At 46.7% G+C, this 20122-nt stretch overlaps 1 protein-coding gene across 2 annotated transcripts in view; it reads left to right on the top strand.

Annotated features, from left to right (window-relative positions):
- Positions 1-657: 657 nt before the first annotated feature.
- ME3 (malic enzyme 3) overlaps positions 658-20122 on the top strand; it is a 217150-nt gene continuing 197685 nt past the window's right edge. Inside the window, exons 1-2 of one of the 2 annotated variants that reach the window (XM_046017562.1) lie at positions 658-756; positions 1128-1325. In XM_046017562.1, the coding sequence (XP_045873518.1) occupies positions 1143-1325 (183 nt within the window). In that variant the 5' untranslated portion in view covers positions 658-756; positions 1128-1142. Of the gene's footprint in view, positions 804-1127; positions 1326-20122 lie in introns of both variants that reach the window. The other variant, XM_046017561.1, reaches the window with a different exon arrangement.

Below are 20122 nucleotides of genomic sequence, written 5' to 3'. Positions count from 1 at the left end.
CACAAATGTTTGCTTTAAGAGGAATCTCCTGGCTACTATGTGGGCAAAGTATAAAGTTAAATTCAGGACTAGATGAACCTCAGGTCCATGTCTGTCCACAGCAATCCATGCCAGGGCTCCACAGGGTACCCAGGAGCCCTTTTGGTAACTGTATTACCCTGTATCAGTGATGTCCCATAGAACTTCCCGCAAAGATGTAAATGTTCCGTATCTGTGCTATCCAATCCCAAGCTGCTAGCCAGGGACTCTTGAGCACGTGAAATGAGGCTAGGTGTGACTGAGGAAATGGATTTTTAACATTTTATCCTATTTAAAGTAATTTATTTAAATTTATAGAGCCACATGTGGCTAATGGCTATTGTACTGTGCGGTACAAAGCAACAGTAGGTGTCTGAGGATTTCAGCTTTGAATCCCCAAACCAGGGCCTTCCCGCAAAGGTGAGTGAGTAGAGGGCATGTTACTCCCTAAATGCTAACACCCTCTGTGCGTTCAGCTTGTCAAGATGGAGACGATCAGGAGGCATTCTGAGCTTCATTTTGCCCCTGGGGAGGCACGTGCACAGGGTTATGAGGCGCCCCACGCGCGTCCTCAGGGGAAGTCCCGCACTGCGAACAAAGGTTTGGGGACCTCTCTTTCCAGAACGCATAAGCCCTGCGCTCTCGCGGCCGCGGGTGCGGTGCAGCCATTGGCAGGAGGATAACATCGGACCGCAGCGCCTCGCCCCGCCTGCGACACCGGCTCTGGGCGCAGGACAGGTGGGCTGGGGAAGGAAGGATCCGCGAGCCGCCGAGCGACGTTGGAGGTTCGGGGCCCCTCGCCGCGCAGTTGCCTCTTCCTCGCGGGGTGGGGGCGGGGGGAGGGCGCGGGCGGTCACCCGCACCGGATCTGCTTCCTGGGCTTGCTTTCGCTTTGGCGGGGGCTTGGCTAGGCCTGCGCACCGCAAGCTAGCGGAGAGAGCCGCGCAGGTGGCCGCCAAGGAGGGGCGGAGGCTGGTGCCTTTCGCCCTTCAGGACCCGCTGCCTTCTCCCCGAGGAGGCGTCCCGGGCTCTGACTCGGTGCCCTGAAGCGCGCGTGGCTCCTGGTTGGCCATCAGGCACCCCTGACCTTGGTTTCTCCCCGGTGCCAGGTCTGCGCAAGGACCATGGGCGCCACGCTGGGCACGGGCGCGCGGCTGGCGCTCCTTCGGGGCCAGGCCTGCGGCGGCGTCCCGCGCTGGACGCCCTCCGCGCCCGCCCGCGGCTGCCACTCCAAACCCGGCCCTGCTCGCCCCGTGCCCCTCAAGAAGCGCGGATACGATGTCACCAGAAACCCGCATCTCAACAAGGTAATGGTCCCGGAGGGTAGGGTGGCCCTAGCCGCTGTCCTGTGGCGGGTGGGAGGGGCGCCCCGCCCCCTGGGTCTGGGCTGGATCTTCCCAGGCGCCCTTCCAGAGGTTTTCCATTTTTGTCATGCAGAGGCTTCGCGTTTGTCGGTTTGGCTCCCTCCCCTCCCCGCTCTTCTGCGCGGAGAGCAGTGACCGGTAATGCAGGGAGCCTCATTTCTTCCACAAGAACAATAAAGACTGATTAAGGTCCTCTGACCAGTCTGACCTGTGGTCGGAGCTCCGTCTGAGGTTTACTAATTCTGTGGGTCGCGGGTAGTTGATTTAGCCTCTGTCAAGCACGTTTTCTTATCTGTAAATGAGAGACAGTTGCCCCTGGCATGTAGTGAGATTTAGAGAGAAAATGGAGGCAGAGTTCTTAGCATAGTACCTGACACCCAGAGAGAACAAATGTCCCCTACGGTTATAACTGTTATTCTAAGAAAAAGATTATTTTTGAGAGCTGGGGGGAAAAGGAAGGCTAGAATCACAGAACTTCTAGACTTTAATGGGCATCAAAGATCCTAATTCAAACCTCTCCTTTTATAGATGAGAAAACAAACAAAGAAAACTAGCTCAAGGTCACCAGCTAGTTAGTTCTGGCCCTGCCACTGGAATCCAGAGCGTGGTGCTTAAGATTCTGGGAGTAGGGTTTAGTATTACTGGAGTTAAAACCCTGGAAGCAAAGAGACCCGGATTTAAGTCTGTCTCCCGACACCTCCTCAAATTAACTTGGGCATCTCATTTAATACCTACTTTTACGTAGATAGTCAAGTTCAACTTTCTCCTGCTTAAAATGGATATAATGACAGAACCACCATTCCTACCTCATCCGGTTATTGTGACAATCAAATGAATTTCTAAACTTGAAATTCTATTTTAAGCTATATAGAGTGCTTGATAATAGGTAATTACTACAAAATAAAATTTTTAATAATTTATTTGACTCAGAATTGTGAAATGCAAGTGAGAAAAGACATGTGGAAAGGTTTTTTTGAGAAATAACATTATACAGATGCTAAGTATTAGAATCATTTTCTACAGAATTAATAGAAGAAGCTAAGGAAAAAAGAATCTTTCAACCTCTGCTTATTGCTACTTATTGCTACTACTCCTTGGTCCCCCCAAAAAGACTGTAAATCTTTTGTATACTACTACTTTGGGATATTTAAAGTGTCTTATGAATTGTAATTGCTTTGGTAGCAAACTGGCTTGACCAAAAAATACCTTCTTTTACTAAATATGTAGAGAAAGGGTTGCAGGCAAGGCTTGACCCTGCAGTGCAGATGGGGTCTCTAAGGATAAGGGTTCTCTCTGGCTCTCTGTTCTGCTTCTTCAATGTCAGCTTCGTCCTCAGGCTTCAGCCAGTGGAGTCTTTCACCTCAATGCTGGCATAATCTCCTATCTCCTTTTCTCACACTATAATGTGCAAGGACAGAAAGATACTTTCTTTGCGAAAGGAGGGCACTTTCTGAAGCCTCAGAGAAAGAGTCCTTCTGTCTCATTGACTCTGACTGAATTCCCTTCCTATTCTCAAACCAGTCAGGGCTCACCCCTGGAATTAAAGAGAAAGTTTAAGGTAGGACCACTCCAACTGGTTTAGAGTAAGAGGATGTGATTCCTCCACAGCAAATCTGTGTCCTGTCATCAGACAAAGAAGGGATTGGTGCTGGAAAGCAAAACAATAAATTCCCACTACAGACTCCAGGGGTTTTGATAATACTTGCCTTAGAAGTACTGGCATATTATCAATCAGCACTTACTGCTTTGGGACTAGTTTAAAAAAATAAAGAAAGGGCTTGACCGTCTTCTTTTTTAGCCCTAAGTTTGGGGCTCCTTAAAAGCACTCTTCCCTTGTCCTTAATATAATTTTCTCCCCTCCTAAATAGTAAAAGTGGGACGTGGTCCATAAATCTAGGGGATTGGACCCTTTTGTAATGTTCCAAAATTTTTGTATGTCCCTGAAGTCCGTTGATGCTGGTCTGGGGTGAGGCGGGTATCTGGGGTGATGCAGAGGGCTGGAGGAGGAGCAGTGGAAGGAGAAGCAGGGCAGGGAGCTGCTGAGGACGCCCCTCACTTCCCTCTGGAGCGTCCCTCTTGCTGTTCCCCTGACCTACAGCACTCGGAGAGAGTGGGCTCTTTCCATCAGCCTGCTGGGGAGACCTGCTGCGTTAAACAGAACAACTGAGGTTATCGCTGAGAACATAAGAGAATGGCAGCTTGGCTGGGAACTGCACTTAGAGGGCGGGTCTGTGGGTGGATTTTTTTTCCGCTAGGTTGTGAGCGCCTCCAGGGCAGGGGCTGAGTTTCATGCATCTGTGGTGGCACAGAATAGGTCCTGAAAGATCTAGCAAGGCCATGAACATGAATATTAGCATTACATTCTTGCAGTGTGTTTACTAGATTCTTTTTAATTTTTATCTTTAACTATTTTTTTTTAAATTGATGTATAGTTGACATACAGTGTATTAGTGTCAGGTGTGGTTGTTGCAGGAGGCGAGGGAGGTGGGGGGATGGGTGGAATAGGTGAAGGAGATTAAGAGGTGCAGACTTCCAGTTACAAAGTAAGTAAGTCACAGGGATGTAAAGTGTATGTGTTCACTAGATTTGCATCCCACATTATGAGTATTCTTCGATTGCATGCTTAAAAATTTTTTAAATTTAAATTCAATTTATTTAACATATACTATATTATTAATTTCAGGGGGTAGAATTTAATGATTCATCAGTTGCATACGAATGCCCAGTGCTAATTCCGTCAAGTGCCCTCCTTAATGCCCGTCACCCAGTTACCCCATCCTCCCACCCACCTGCCCTCCAGCAATCTTCAGTTTGTTCCCTAGAGTTAAGAGTCTCTTTTGGTTTGCCTCCCTCTCTGTTTTTATCTTATTTTATTTTTTCTTCCCTTCCCCTGTGTTCATGTGTTTTGTTTCTTAAATTCTGCATACGAGTGAAATCATATGGTATTTGTCTTTCTCTGACTTATTTTGCTTAGCATAATAGCCTCTAGTTCCATCCGCTTCATTGCAAATGGCAAGATTTCATTCTTTTTGATGGCTGAGCAATATTCCAGTGTGTGTGTGTGTGTGTGTGTGTGTGTGTGTGTGTGTATACACACCACATCTTTTTTAGCCATTCATCTCTCAATGGACATCTGGGCTTTAGATAGATCAGGAGAGACATTTAAGAAGCTTGAAGGCAGAGCATTGTCAGGAGATGGAATTCTCCAGAAGAACAGCTGCTAAATAGACCAAGCACCACCGCTGTTCTGTAATGAATGGGTCTGGTTCCTGCTCTGCCATAATCTCACTGTGAGATCCCTGAGAGGCTCAGGGACCCCTCTGCCCTTGTCACACCACTGTTGTAAGGATCATGGGAGATGCCTGGGAAATCATTTTGAAAACTGTAGTGAGATATCAGATGATGATGTGGACACTTCCCAGAGCCGGGGCTGGGGGTGCTGGAGAGAAGAACTAGTCTGGAAGTTTTCAGATTATGGGTCACAAATTGTGGGACATGAAGTTAGCTTAATAGGTCTCACCAGCATTTTAATTTTTCTAAAAGTGGGTTGGAATAGAATTTTAAAACAGCAAATGCATTAAACATAATAAAAAAGAGTATTAAGTCACCGTGCGAAATGCCGATTTTCACTGTGGATTTTTGTTTTTAAAAAAAAAAAAGCTTTTGAACATCATCGTTCTCATTCAACACGTCAGTTTCAGATGAGGGAACAGACTGAGAAAGTCAAGTAACCCCACAGAGACTGTCATTGGTTGCCGAAGTGGGCAGAAGCAGCCCGCCTCCTGATTTTCAGGCCAGCGAACAGCGATGACATTTCCCATGTACATCTGCTTTGGCTGATTTAGACGGATTCCTAATAATGACAGGGTTGGAACTAGATGATTCTGAGTTCCCTGCAGGAGTCTGTGTTTTCTAAGTCATACAAATGCACTGGTACATCAATTTTTATTTCCTTTTTCACTCCTACCATTCATCTCAGATTTGACCCGGACCTCTTCTATTACCCATGTTGACAGGGCAACAGAACAGAGCTTTCATTCTGTATTACAAGATATCAGTCATATTTTACTCACATTAAATAGGCAACAATGAACTCCATTTCATTGTCATAGGCGGTATCATCCCCATTCTGTTCAGGTAGCAAATGGGCCTTCAAACCATTTCTGGGCTCAACTTACCTATAGCCTCTCTTGGGAAGGGCTGTCCTATTCCCTGCTCCAAAACAAGATTTGAGCCCCTCCACCACCAGCCCCACTTGTCTCATTGCTCTGTGTTTATTTCCTTTTGGCCCTGAGCACCTGTCATAAGGGCTGGTTGGTGTGTTTTCCACACTGGGCCCTGGGCACCCTGCGGACGGACTCTGTCTGACACATGATATTCTCTATGTCTGACTTGAGATGCTTGATGAATATTTGCTCTTGAAATGACCTCAATCAAGTCATGACCCCTTTGCTCCCAACATTATTAATCTTACTGCCACTACTCTACAGTTAGCCTGATGCCCTCATTGTCTAGAAAAATGCCTACCAATGGCCTGTTTGGAGGAAAAATACCTCCTTGGCTCTTTTTTTTTTTTTTTTTTTTTGATTTTTATTTATTTATTTGACAGAGAGAGATCACAAGTAGACAGGCAGGCAGAGAGAGAGAGAGGGAAGCAGGCTCGCTGCTGAGCAGAGAGCCCGATGCGGGACTCGATCCCAGGACCCTGAGATCATGACCTGAGCCGAAGGCAGCGGCTTAACCCACTGAGCCACCCAGGCGCCCACCTCCTTGGCTCTTATTTCCCCACACTTAAGGATATTTCACTGCACAAGCCTGTTATTTCCCAGAGCACATCAACCTCCCCCTTTGACCCACAAGCCAATGATGGATTTTTGCCTTCCATCACCCACCACCTACTTCTTGGCAGTTTTTCCTCTTGGGCTTGATACGCAGGGAAAGAATGAGCGAGAAGAGTGCTCAGATCACTGTGATCACGCGTCTGCGTGGGCCTCCAAGCTGCAGGGCCCTGTAGGTGACCACCTTCCTACAAGGACCTGGCGCCTGGAGGTCACTGAACGTGTGGAGGTCCAGTGGCCAGCGCCGCGGCATTGGCTGCACGTCTGAGGTGGCACGGGTTTCAGCTCCATCTTCTGTACACAGTGGTGAGTCATTAGATTCTCACACAGCACATCTGGTGCCAGCTTAGAACTTGACCTTCCTCCTTTGCATGAGGGGAATCTGTCCCACACTTGGCTCATCGATCTGTCAGGGGATGGTGGCTGGGGGTATGGAGATTGAGCAGTTTATTGGGGATGCTGCTTTCTGTCCCCAAAGCAGACAGCATAATGTACCTTCGTGAGACCCGTGCTTCGGGCAGGATGTTGAATTGGGCCCCCCTAACTAACAGAGAAGCAGGGATTCTTTTTTTTTTTCAATAGCTAAAAAGTTTAATAATTCATTTTTAAGCTTAAGATTACAGAAAAGCTCTTCTCAGTTTGTGAGTGATTGCAGCGATGGTCCCAGTGTTTTATCCATCCTGTATCCATCATTTTTGCCATGTAACCTCATACTCTTTTACCACTGAGATCAGAGTGGCCTACTACATCAATTGACACTGAGTTCAACCATGTGATTTGAAGCAGTAGGTTCTTAAGTCAACACTGTTTCCATGATGTATCCGTTCATTCTACACTGGCGCCTCTTGTACCGTGACTCAGGGTGTTGAGGCTCAAATATTGTTCCAGTATTTTAAGAACAAACAAGCAGAGGCAGGTTGAAATTAAATCCTACCTTGTTGACTACTGTTCTGACTTCATGGGACTGATGGCATTTGGTGTCAGAGCTTTGTGCTTGGAGTGGCTAATGGAACCTGTATTAGTTTGGCCAAAGTTCAGGCAGCTGTAAGGAGCAAACTCCAATACAGAGACTTAAACGAGATAGAAGTGTGTTTCTCTTATCAACAAGCCTGGGTAGACAACTGCAGGTCAGTGTGTGGCTTCACGTTGTTGCTGTGTGTGTTGCTACGTTCTGTGGTCCAAGATGGCTGCCCTAGCCTCTGCCAACGATTCCACACGGAAACCAGAGGGAAGGGGAAATGCCTCTTGAGGGCACAATCTGAACATTGCAGTTGTCATTTTCACTCACACTCAGCTAGCCAGAACTTGGTCATAGGCTACAGCTAGCTGCAAGAGAACCCGGGAAATGCAGTCTATAGCCAGGGGTCTGTATGTGCAGCTAACATTTCTACACTATTAAGGATATTGGCGAAACTGCCACAAAATGTTTCTCTGAAACTTTTAACGTTTTTACTGTCAACTTTACCTCAAACTTTAAAATCTATCCATTTCTCTCCATCCCTGCTACCACCAGCCCTGTCCATCCCTTCATCATCTCATGTCTAGATTTTTCAGGAGCCTGCTCATTGATCTACCACCTTCCCATCATCTTCCTTCTGATTCTCATAACCACATCTTAGGAGGTTAAAACCTGGCACACATCCTTAACCACTCTCTTTTCTTCAGACCCCAAATCCAGTCCTCCAAAGAGTTCTTTCACTCTATTTTTGGACGAGGTCTGTAATCCAGCCCCCGCTCACTATGGCTCCCACCCTGACCTAAGCCGCCGACGTTTCTTGGCTGGGTAACTGCAGGGGCCTCCTTGCTGCTGTCCTTGCTTCTCCCTTAGCTCCTCTTGTTTACTCTGTGCACAGCAACCTGCATGATCCTTTTAAAACTGTTTGACCATGTCACTCTTCTACTCAAACCCCACAGTCAGAGTCCTTAGAACAGCTTGCCTCATTGGACCCCCTCTGACCTCGTCTGCTGCTGCTCAGCCTCACTTGCTGCCAGCTGGCCTCCTTGCTGTTCCTCACACACTCTCAACATGCTTCTGCCTCAAGTCTTTGCACTGGCTGTTCCCCCTTCCTTGAACACATGTCCCCTCAATAGCCACATGTTAACTCCCTCACTTTCATCAAGGCATTTCCCTTTCTCAGTGAGACCCACTCTGCCCCACCAGATGTACTTGTGAATGTCGTGCACTTTTCTTGTCCCTCCTTAATGTGGAGGTTTTTGATACTTCCTAATGTATTATTTAATTGCCTTACCGAATATACCTCCTGTTTATTGTTTGCATTTCCTCACTACGATGTAAGCTCCGTTTGGGCAGGCATTCTTGTCTTATTTGTTCATTGATGTATCCGAGGCACTCAGGACAGTGCCTGGCCCATGCCAGGTAAACAGTTATTGGATGAGTGAATCATTCAGAGACACATCTGCTGAGCCTTCTTCCTCTCATCCCTTCCCTTCACCTCCCTTTTCACCAAAGCCCCTGTCTTTCACCCTGGTAACTGTTCTTCCCCAGGGCCCCCCTTTGCAGAGTTGATATGCCCAGGGTCACCTTTATCTGGATTGTAGATCTCGAGGGCTAAGTAAATAACGTTCAGGCCAACTTTTGGAAGTTCATGCATCTCACTCCGGTGACATTTGTATTCCGTGGAAACCCCACAAAATAGTCTTATTTCAAGCTTTGCCTGCATACCATTAGTTATTGTCTTGAGGCAGTATATTTATTTTCATGTAATAAAATGTTAACACAGACCCTGCCACCTGTTCTAAAAATGATTGTAAACAGCAAAATCTAGATCATGGAAATAGTGACGCTGGAGGGCACATGCCATACAGAAATACGTGTGTTCTGGCTCAGACTTGGGCCAGCTGGCCTCTCGGCCAGTCTAACTCCAGGCTGTCAAGGTGCAGTGTCTGTAGATGCTTTTTCGGGCTCATCCCCAGTCTCCCTTTTTCCAGCTTCTCTTGGACCTTTCTAAGCTCTAGGGCTATGGCTTTATTTTACTTGGCATTTTTGTCATTTCTACCAAAGGTTTATCATCTACCCTCTTCTTTCCAAATGCCAGTTTTGTAGTGAGAGGGGAGAAAAAGGCCTTTCATTCATAGGGCCCCTACAAGGGGATCACTCATGTGCGGCACTTCTGTTTGCAAAGACATGGACTATAGTCCGCTTCCAGAACCTCACTTTGATGTGTAGAAAGTACATTGGGAAATCCTTTGGGGTGGAGTTTGACTGCCCGTCTGATGCAGAGCACAAAAGATGCTCTATGATGGTGCGATGAAAATCTGAGGGATACCCTCCTGTTGGGGTGCTGAGGTTAGTGGTTAAAAGCATGCCTTCATTCTGTACCCAAATGGTTGCCTGGCAGCCTGCTTACAACACGGCGCTGACCAAAAGGACTCAGTAAGGAGTAGAATATACCCAGTCATTTGAGGAGACGGATTTTTTGATGGAAAGATCGTCAGCTTTGAGAAACTTGAAAAGAGAAAATCAAAGCTGCATTTGCTTTTAAAAGTTTTATTGAAACCTGGAGGGGCTAAAGAATTGAATTGAACGATTAGCAACTTGAGAATATTACTTTTTAAAAGCATTTTGTCTGGATTCTGCACCACTGTTGGAAAGTAGAGCTACATGATGCCCAGAGCACACTTAATCCTGAAACATACTCCCCGGAGGTGGGGAACTCTGGAGGGGGCAGACTCTGGTAGTTCCTTTGGGTCCTTTTTGCTTTGGTCTTTTGGAAAACAGAAGGAGGGTGCTACCATCTGCATGAGTTCGTATCCCTCCTGAGCTCCTGAGGTGTCCCATGACTTTCCCAATAAGAGAAAGGAAGCCGAGGGGCGCCTGGGTGGCTCAGTGGGTTAAAACCTCTGCCTTGGGCTCAGGTCATGATCCCAGGGTCCTGGGATTGAGCCCCGCTTCGGGCTCTCTGCTCCGCAGGGAGCCTGCTTCCTCCTCTCTCTCTTTCTGTCTGCCTCTCTGCCTACTTGTGATCTCTGTCTGTCAAATAAATAAATAAAATCTTTAGAAAAAAAGAGAGAGAGAGAGAGAAAGGAAGCCGAGGGCCTTCATGTCTGAAGAGCAGCTGGGTCTCCACTCACAGTAGACAGTCTCTATTCCCTCTTTCTCTGGTTTCTGAAGGACGCGGTGAGTTTTCCAAGCCAGATTCCTTCTGTACCAAATTTCCTTCCCTAGAGGAATGTCTTGTGGAGGGAATTTAAGGAATAATGATAGGAGATGGCATTTTTTTAGGACATGCAATGTGCCCAGAATTGTTCTAAACAGTTTCTATGCATTAACTCATTTCATATAATACCTCAGTGTTGTGATGTATGCTCTTATATTCCAGATGAGGAAATTGAGGCCCAAGGAGGTTGGCTAGGTTACCTAACTTGCCCAAGATCCTAGTGGCAGAGCTGTGTCTTGAACCCAGGCCACGTGGTTGTAGGTCCACATCCTCCCCCACTCTGATGCGCAGCCACTTCCGGGCTCCAAGTGCCCTATCACTTGAGACCGGCACAGGGAGTCTGATGCTCTGGGCCAGTCCCTGTCATGGGCCTCTGACGGACTGTTAGCCCTTCCACCGGCACTGTTAGATCAGACTCCGGGAATTGGAGAGAACTTCAAGGATCACTGGATGTCTTCTCTTCACCCTTTAAACGTGTGTAATTCTCCTAAGACTCCTTTGTTTATCAAAGCTATTCAGTCAACATTGGCTCCATATCTGTTCTTTTTTAGGCAGTGGAAACCCAGTGGGGAATACAACCCTTCTTTGGCCTTCAAGGAACCTATAGTGTAAACAGGGTGACGGTGGAACCAGTTAGGACGCAGGAAGTCCAATTCAGAAGGTCTGTGTAATGGGAGGTGCATAGGTACTCTTGCTCTCTGGGGCCACCTCTGCCACTCCACTGTCCTTGATGCGCCACATGGAAGTGACTCATTCATTCCTTCCATTCCTTCGGCATTTAGCTTATGTAGTCACGGCTCTCTCCCACATTTGGTCTCAGTCTACCGTCACAGTGTGCATGACTGTCTCCATCTCGATGTCATCTTCAGAGCCAGGGTCACGTCTGAGGCATTGCCATGGCCAGCCACAATGGCTTCTTCATAGTGTACCTTCAATAACAATTAGTTACACGAATCCCTTTCCCCTTCCCGCTGGACAGATCGGAAACCACTATGGCGAAGATGGATAATATACAACCCCATTGGCCACCTCTTCTAAAAAGATGGTGACAATATAAATTATATTTTGATGCTCCATGGGAGTTTGAGGATTTTGAAAGTGAAGGGAAATATTTTTTCTGATCATAGAAGTTTTGGGAATCTACTGCTTTAAGAGAATCTCCTGTTCTGATGGCCTGCCTGATGTATGTCATCTAAGGGACAGAACCCTTATGATGAGATTCTTTATTCTAGTCCTTTAAAGACACTAGATTTAGGCCTGCTGAACTAACAGGAGGTTAGTTTGGAGGTTGAAGGAACATAGCTCAAATCAATTGCGTGTGGCCTCCCAGGGCCATGGCCTGTGACTAGGTGTTATGCAGCAGAGCACACAGGCTACCACTGAGGGGCTGGGATCCAGAAAAACCCAAGGTTCCAGCCCCAGCTCTCATTCACTAGATCTGGGACCTTGGAAAGGCCATTTCATTTCTCTGAGTCTCAGTTTCTCATCCGGGAATGGGGAGGGTAACAAAATATACCTATCTCGCAAGGGTGCTCTAATGTTTAAATGAAATAATGTATGTCAAGCATATTGTAAGTGCTTGGTTAGTTCTCAGTCAACCCATGTCTCTGAAGCTTCTGCTCCATTCTGAACACAAGGCATTACCCGGTAGGGTGTGGACCTGCCCTCTTAGAGCATCTAGTCCCAAAGAGAAGGGAGGAGCAAGAGATCCAAACTCATCTTACGTCTGCATGGATACTTCTGATTTTGGCAGAGGTTTGCTAAGAGAGGAATGAGTCAAGGAAGAGGCACATTGGGTGGAGACACAGTAATTTCTCTGTACTTGATGGAGCTTAAGCTGGATGTTCTAGATATTTGTCTGAAAGAAACTTGGGTAAAAATGTCTGTAGCAGCAGAAAACTCAAGGGCCATTTGAAGAGCTGGTACTTCTGAAAGTTGAAACTAGGGTCGAAGGGAGTGGCCACCATCATACCCTGCAGGGATCCTGGGACTTTGTCCCAATATTTTGGCACTTCCTAACTAAGGTTTTAAAAACTGACTCTGAAAAACAAATCCAAATTTAGCTCATCTGTTTATCTGCCAATCTGTCTTTGTAACATGTCTCTGTCTTTCTGTCTGTCACTATAGCACTCTCAGTCTCCTGAGATTATGGTATCAAGACAGCAAGACAAGAGCATGTCAGCTCTGGCAGTTTAACATAAAAGTTGAAACGTTGCTTCAAATCCAGCTAAATCGGGCATGGCACACTTCACCGAGCTAGCGGCCAGACGGGGTGGGGAGCCTAAGCGAGTCCTGCCGTCTCCATACACTTGGTTGTGGGTGATTAATAAATACTGGCATTAAAAATATTTTAAATGAGGATCCTCCCTCTGTTAGAATCAGGATGAGCATTCCTCCAAAGACTATTAACAAATCACCTTGTCCAGCCCTCCGTCTTGGAACAGACGATATCCCAACACATACCACGATTTTACAGGGAGGGTTTCAGAGACCCAGACAACCTGCCTAGGAAGTGAGTTGAGGGGGGACCCTGGCCTTCTTGGATGGTGTCTGTGTCCCTGAGACCTGCTGCTTTGAATGGTAGCACTTTGCTTGCCCTCCGAAAATAGCGTCACCAACTTACGTGGAGTGCCTTTGAGTCTCCCCACGAAAAGGAGATCCTTAAATATTGACATTGTCATATGTTGCTCATCTGACCATGTGCTGGTGCAGCTTCTGCTGTCACCCCTCGGGGGTCCGTTTCTGAAGAGCAGACCTGCTCCTGACTCCCACCACCTTCACTTCAGGTATTGTGTTTTCCTCTGCAGTAACACCATCATGAAGATAAAGCATTTGACAGAATGCTTACCCCTCACGTCGTGCTCTCCCTTCTTACCTCTTTTATTTTTGGTCTTTTCCACCCCTTGATTATTTGTTTTGACTAGAAGATCTCTTCAGGTCACAGGACAGTGAATAGCAATGCTGTTGCCACCTGATAAAACAGGCACAGATATAGATGATGTGGAAAAAACAAAACCAAACCCTATTAACGGCCATTTTTAGAAACGGGCTTTGAAATCTGCCCATCGGAGCTGAAAGATTTCCACTGTTCTCACACTCTAGGAGCTGGCAGCAGCTTCTCCTCGCATCTCAGGAGCCTTGGGAGACGCCTGGCTGTGTCTGTGGGAGATGATGGCGTGGGTGTGGGTGGGGCGCCTGCCAGGAGGCGCTGGGAGCAAGGGCCTGCTGAGCAGAGGGACCATCCTGCCTCCAGGAAGCCACCGGGCTGCAGGCCCTTGAGCATCCTCAGCTGTTCCTTTGTTGACTGAGCTGATCGGTGTTCCAGTGTTCCGTGACCTTCTACCAGTCAGCTGGACACCGAGTCAGGTGCGTCCTCTGGAACTCGTGATTGCTGGAATGATAATATCAGAAATAATAATAATAACAGACACGTACAGAATGCCTACCCTGCCAGGTACTCTTATAGATGCTTTACGTATATTCTTGCCAAGTGGAGAAAAAATGGTGAAGAAAGTCAACTTTTCCTGTAGCGTTCTATGAGAGAAATAGCAAGTCAACGAACAGAAGTATACAGGCGGTTATTGGTGGTGGAGGGGAAATGAGCAGGGTCCAGTGTGAGGAAAGAACAGAGGACTGACTTCAGTGGTAGGAAGACCTCTCAAGGAGACGATATTTGCGAAGGTCCCTAATGTAAGAGGGGAAACCAAGGTAAGAGTGTTTTGGGCAGAGGGAACGGTGTGTGCAGAGTCTGGAGGCAGCAAGCATCTTGGCCTGGAAGGTTCTGAGCACAGACAACATGTACTCCAGCGGGAGTGTGATGAGCAAGGGGAGGGGGCCGCCTAAAATCCAGGTGGAGAGGACTTGGGGGCCAGAGTGTGCAGGGCCATGGAGTCTGTGGGCCTAGCTTCGTTCCCAGTACAGCAGGACTCTCTTAAATGTTTCTAAGCGAGGAGGTGATACAAGTGGATTTATGTCAATGAAAGATCTGCGGAGAGCAGGTTGGAGGGCCAGAGTCGAAGCAGGAAGACCAGAAGGGGCTGCAGAAGCAATGGGAGCAAGAAAAGATGAGGCTGGCACACGGGGAGTGGCAGGGCAGAGGACAGAAGTGGCTGGATTGGAAATGGCGTTTGAAGGTGGAATGGATGGGACAGGACCCTGTGTCCTTCTTCTTTAGCTTCGCTGGGACTCCATCCTGCATTTTTCCCTGTCATACTGCCTATCCTCCATGCAGCTGCCTTCTCCCCCGCCCCCCGCCGTGTGCTGCTGTACCTCCTATCCTTCCTCAGCACACCTCATAACACCTCATAATTATAAGGAAGGAGGAGGCTGGTGTTTTACCTTTGGAGCTTAGGAAGTGCTTCCTGATGGGTCGTCTCATTGGATCCCCACAAAAACCTTGAGTCAGGCATTTGTTTTCTAAGCGGGGGAGAATAGGGCCCAGAGAGCCCAAGTGAGTCTCTCAGACCATGAAGGGAAACAATGAAGGGATCGGTTCAGATCCTCTGAGACTTCACTGGTTTATTAAACAAACATCTGTGGAGCACCTTTTGCGTTCCAGGTACTGTGTTGGGTTTGAAAAATAATGAGATGCGTCAGTTGTGATCCTTGCCCTCAGGGAACTTATGGTTCAGACTTAAAACCTCATAAATGTAATGCAGTGTGATAGGTTTTATAGTACATTAAAAATATGCTATTAATAATGTCCGGTGGAGAGAAAGAAGGGTGAAGTTTCTTAAAGTGGATGACCTTGGATCCTTATCTTATAACAATGTGTTCCATACAGTGAAAAGGGAAATCTGCTCTGATCTCTCTCCTGAGGTAACTACTTAATTTTCTGGCTGTGTCAGGGCAAATATCTATACGATATACAGGGGTTCTCTGGGTGGACACAGTAGGGAAAAGGCGTCCTGAGCAAATATGGCAAAACGTCATGGCATGTGAGGCAGTGTGGTGATTCTGAAGGACAGAGTGTGTAGGGTGTGGAGGCTGGAGAGCAGGGCAGGGGTCAGACTTGGGCGGGGCTCTGGGGCTGCTGCCTGAAGAGTTTGACCTTTACCCTGAAGGGCGGGGGACTCTGGAATGTGACACTAGGGGACTGGAGCAGTAGGCAAATCACTCTGGCCAGTGCAAGGCACAAGAGCAGAGTCAGGGAGACTCGTTAAGAAGGAATTCATTACAGAACAGGAGATGAGGAGGGCCTGATATGGTGCTGGTGAGGTGGACACAGACGTGAGAGGTGCCAAGGAAGCAGAAGTCTGCACCCATTCCAGAATTCCTTGAGTTCCATTATAGCAGTAAAAGTCCAAGATGTATTTTCAGGATCCCAGAAAAACAAATGGAAACCTAATATTTATCCATCAGGAATTTACACAGCTTAATCAGGATATTATATTCCTTTGTCTTTGCCTAGAATTAAACAGTGTAAAACTATTAATACTGGTTATCTTATACTAGGATCAGACATTCCACTTGGCTTACACGTTGTATGTCTTAAACGTTGGAAAATTATTGTAAGTGCAGAATTTCTCAAAACATGAAATTCTGCAAGGAGTACTTTGGCACTGGGGAAAATTACTAATGAGGAATTGCTAACGTGGGCTTGCTTTATTTTAAGTGTTTTACTCTGAATACTGGTGTGACTCGCCTTTATCTAGCTAACCATGGTCACCTTAGCCAGCATTTTTGTCATTATGGAGACATCGCCCTGCCTCCCAGATGGTAATTGCCATCTCTGCCCTTCCCCCACCACAAAGATTGGGTGAGACTATTTTAACACCTACAGGAGTCCAAGGGCCTTGCTTTTTCTTCCATGTTTTCCTTCAGTCCCCTGGAAAAACAGTAACTCCTTACATTGAAAATGGAAAGACTATTCATTGTTTGAAAAGTGTATTTTCTCGACGAGAATTTCCTTCCTCTGTTTTGGTTTTGTTTTTGAGAAGACTTAGGTGGAATAGAAACAAGGATTTGAGATTCATGCAATAGGAGCCTTCCGTAGATTTGGCCCTCCACGGGCAGTGTTGCTGCTTTCACCATTGGATTGAATTTTAGCTCATCTTTTTCTTTGCTGAGTGCTGGTTTGTCTTTATGGACCATGATTCCTGGAGAAGAAAAATAGAAAGTTTATAGGAATTTTTTTCTTTTTTTGCAGGGGGGAGGGCTAATTCTACCCAGTATCAGTCACTCGTCTAGGTAAAAAAGCTATTTAAAGATTTTTAAAGAGGTGAAGTTTTAAAGGAATCAGCAGCACGATTACCACAGTGAGCCAACTCTTGTTTTTCCTACATTCTTTGGTGTCATTTGGGCAAAGCCCTCTGTCACATGTTATGACTATAATCACGAAACTATGAACATCATAGAAAAGGTCCAATGATGAAAACACGCTTTCCAAAATGAGAATTCTTGGGAGGCTAATAGTCTTATAGTTCTTGCAAAATTGTAAAAGATCTTTGGTCAAACCCATTTGATCCAACCATGAGTTTCCCAAGACTTTGATCTTGGGAAACTCACTGTGTCCTATCACTGCAGTGGTCGTCTTTAATTCTCTTCTTCTTCAAAGGAGTGAATTTTTATAATGGGGCCTAACTCTGTAAGCATTTCATAATATTGTAGCTTCAAAGAAGGAAGGCTGTAAACACATTTGCATCCACTTAGCTGATGGTTTGTAGATCTGAGGGACTCTTCGTTCCCTGCGTTCCACAGGGAAAGCATTTATTTCATTGGTTTTGCCTGTGAAGTGGAGTTCCCAACAACCCACTCAGAGAGGAAATGCTACAGTAACGTCTTTGGTAGAAAAATGTCTTCTGATGTACTTGCTCTGATATTTGTGGTATAATTCTACTTCTGCCTTAAACTATTTTATTAATTTTACTGCCACTTTTTTGTTTTCCATACCAAGTGAGTAAGACTTTTCTCCTACTTCCTTCTTGTCTTCTTGGTGTCAGGATGTGGTATTTAGCCCCCTAGAGTTGCATAGGGTTCACTAAAAATTATACTTAATTTAGATACATGTTACACATTCATACTTTTGAAATGTACTAACGTGTGCCTTTCATGGACCCCAGTGAAACAGAGATCAGATCATGTGTGCTTGGTTGACTCCCCAGTTGTTGAGAATGGTGATGTTTGCCTCTGGGGTTCAGAAACTCTCTCTCTCCCATTTCTTCCCACCAGAACTAAGGGCTCAAGTCTGGAGGCAAGATCCTGGGGCTAAGGTGAAAGGGAAAGATGTATCCCAAAGTAGCAATAGGGGAGACACCAAACGAGAAAGGAGAGAAGAGAACCTGGGGAGTGGGGAGGTGGGCCAGTGGTGAAGGCCAAGAAGAATTGAGTTGTGTGTCTTGTTAGAGACCATAACTGAAGGAAGAACAAGACAGACAGGAAGAGAGGTGAAGAGGGAGGAATGAGGATCAAGGTCCATGATAGGTAAGGTAGGATAATTCAAGGTCAGAATGGATGACTGCTGGCTGCCTATGGAGCATTAGCATTTTGGTGGGTCTGGGAACCTCTGAAGAGGTAAGGCAGCTTCTTAAGAAAGCCAGACTGGGCTGGACAGCTGCAAATGGCCCACGGTGCAGGATGGCCTGAGGTCCCAGATGGTGTCATTCGAGCACACAGTGGTCACAGGCTAAAGCTGTTGCCCAGCCTTGGGCTCACAGCCACTCACCTCTGCATACTGTGGCAGTTGCCCTGCACAGGTGCAGTTTGAAGGACATCGGACACCACCACCCCCACCGAAGTTCAAGGATATAAGACCCAGATGCCCTCTAGTTTTGGGAAACCCCATACTCTACTCTCTTTTGTTTCCATACTGTGGTAACCATCAGGGCCAGAAGCTAATATGCTCTGTGGATCTCCACCAAGCCTGAATTCTCCTATTGTGGGAGCCAGTATACCAGAGATGTCCTTGGAAGAGTCTTGTCTAAGCACCAGAAAGCTGTCCCACAGTCTTGTTTTGTTGTCTCTTCTCTCTGTATCAAGGACTTCTCAAATTATTATCATTTAACTGTACCCCCATCTTACTAGTGAAGGAATGGTAGAAGTTAGGGCAGAAACCTATAGGTGGCTGTGGTTTGACCTTGAGGCTGGAGGTCAGTTCTGGCCTCACATCTACTCTCTCTTTGCCCACTGGCAGATGTTCAGACCGCAGGCCCAAAGGTGACTTCTGATTCCCATCAGCTCCACTCGCTCTGTTCTCTTATACCTCCAACGAACCGCACCTGCCTCCAGTCACCCACCCAAACCACACATGACGAGAGGACTGTGTCACCACTCTCTGCCATCTTGGAGACTTTGAATCACATGACTCTTAGAGCAAAGCTGTGTTTCTAGCTTAATTTGAAACTTAATTTGAAAGAATATTATCATTTCTTTCACCTTGAGGGTTCCTGCTTCATTTTCATGCCTGTGAGCATTTTAGTCTGTAGAAAACAGAGGGGAATTCTGTCCATGACTTCACTGAGATCAGCATGGCTGAGTTTATGAATTCTTTCTTTTTTCCTTTGAGGAAAGATCAGCTTTGGATCCAGACACAATAGAAAGCTCAGGTCTAGGATTTGGGATTTGAACACCACACAAGGGTGTCCTCTGAGTCCTTTTTAGGGATGTCGTCATTTATATCCTAGCTCAGATGTATGCTTCTGTGCCAGCAGGAATCGGTTATGACAACATGTGGGGGAGATGTTTCTCCTTGGGACAGATATTTGGGGGGGAGGTTTGTGTTTCAAGATACTGAGCGCTGATGGTAAATAAAACCGTTTTGCTGTGATTCAATCACATCTTACTCTCTTGTAGGATCGCATGGAGGGAGATTATGTACATTGGGGAGACGCAGGTCATGCTTTCCCATTGAATTGATCTGCTAAAGGAAAAGGCATTATTCCCTTCCCAGCTTCTTTTTAGACTCAGATGAGAATAGAAATCTCATTATTAAAAAAGAACAAAAACAAGAATAACAAGCCTTTGTGGGAAAGCCCCGACTCCTGAGACAGGAAACCTCAGGCTCATAGAGTGAGGTGAGCGCTGGCTAGGGAGAGAAGAGCTGAGCAGCCATCCTACTTGGCCGTGGATCCTTCATGGGGCCCGGGGACAGGATCCACACCCATCTCCCAGCTTCTGTTTCTGGAGGTCAGGAGATGATTGCTTCCAAGGCTCCTTCCACGCTGACATTCAAAATGGGTACCATGAGGGTGATTTCCTCAGGGGCTTTCCAGCCAAGGGAGAAGGCAGAGTCATTCACATTTCCGCGAGGAGGGGAGTGGGAAAGGGTCTCTGGAGGAAGTCCGGTTTTGGAGTTCCTGGAGGGACGTGGGTTTGCATCCCGCCCTTGCCACTTACCTGCTGCGTGATCTTAGACAGGCTACTAGACCTTTCTCTCCCCGCCTCTCGTGTCTGCAGACCATGGCTAACCATCCCAACTTCCCACAGTCGTTTTCAGTATTAAATAAAAAAGGAGGGGCGCGCCTGGGTGGCTCACTAGGCTAAAGCCTCTGCCTTAGGCTCGGGTTGTGATCTCAGGGTCCTGGGATCGGGCCCCGCATTGGGCTCTCTGCTCAGCGGGGAGCCTGCTTCTTCCCTCTCTCTCTGCCTGCCTCTCTGCCTACTTGTGATATCTCTCTCTATCAAATAAATAAAATATTTAAAAAAAATAAAAAAGGAGATAACCTCTCTCTGAAGTGCTTGCTTAACCCAGCACCTGATGTACCGTAGGAACCCAGCATATGCTCCT

Source organism: Meles meles, chromosome 8, assembly GCF_922984935.1.
Source record: "Meles meles chromosome 8, mMelMel3.1 paternal haplotype, whole genome shotgun sequence".
NCBI lineage: Eukaryota > Metazoa > Chordata > Mammalia > Carnivora > Mustelidae > Meles > Meles meles.
This window is presented reverse-complemented; position numbering and strand designations above follow the sequence as displayed.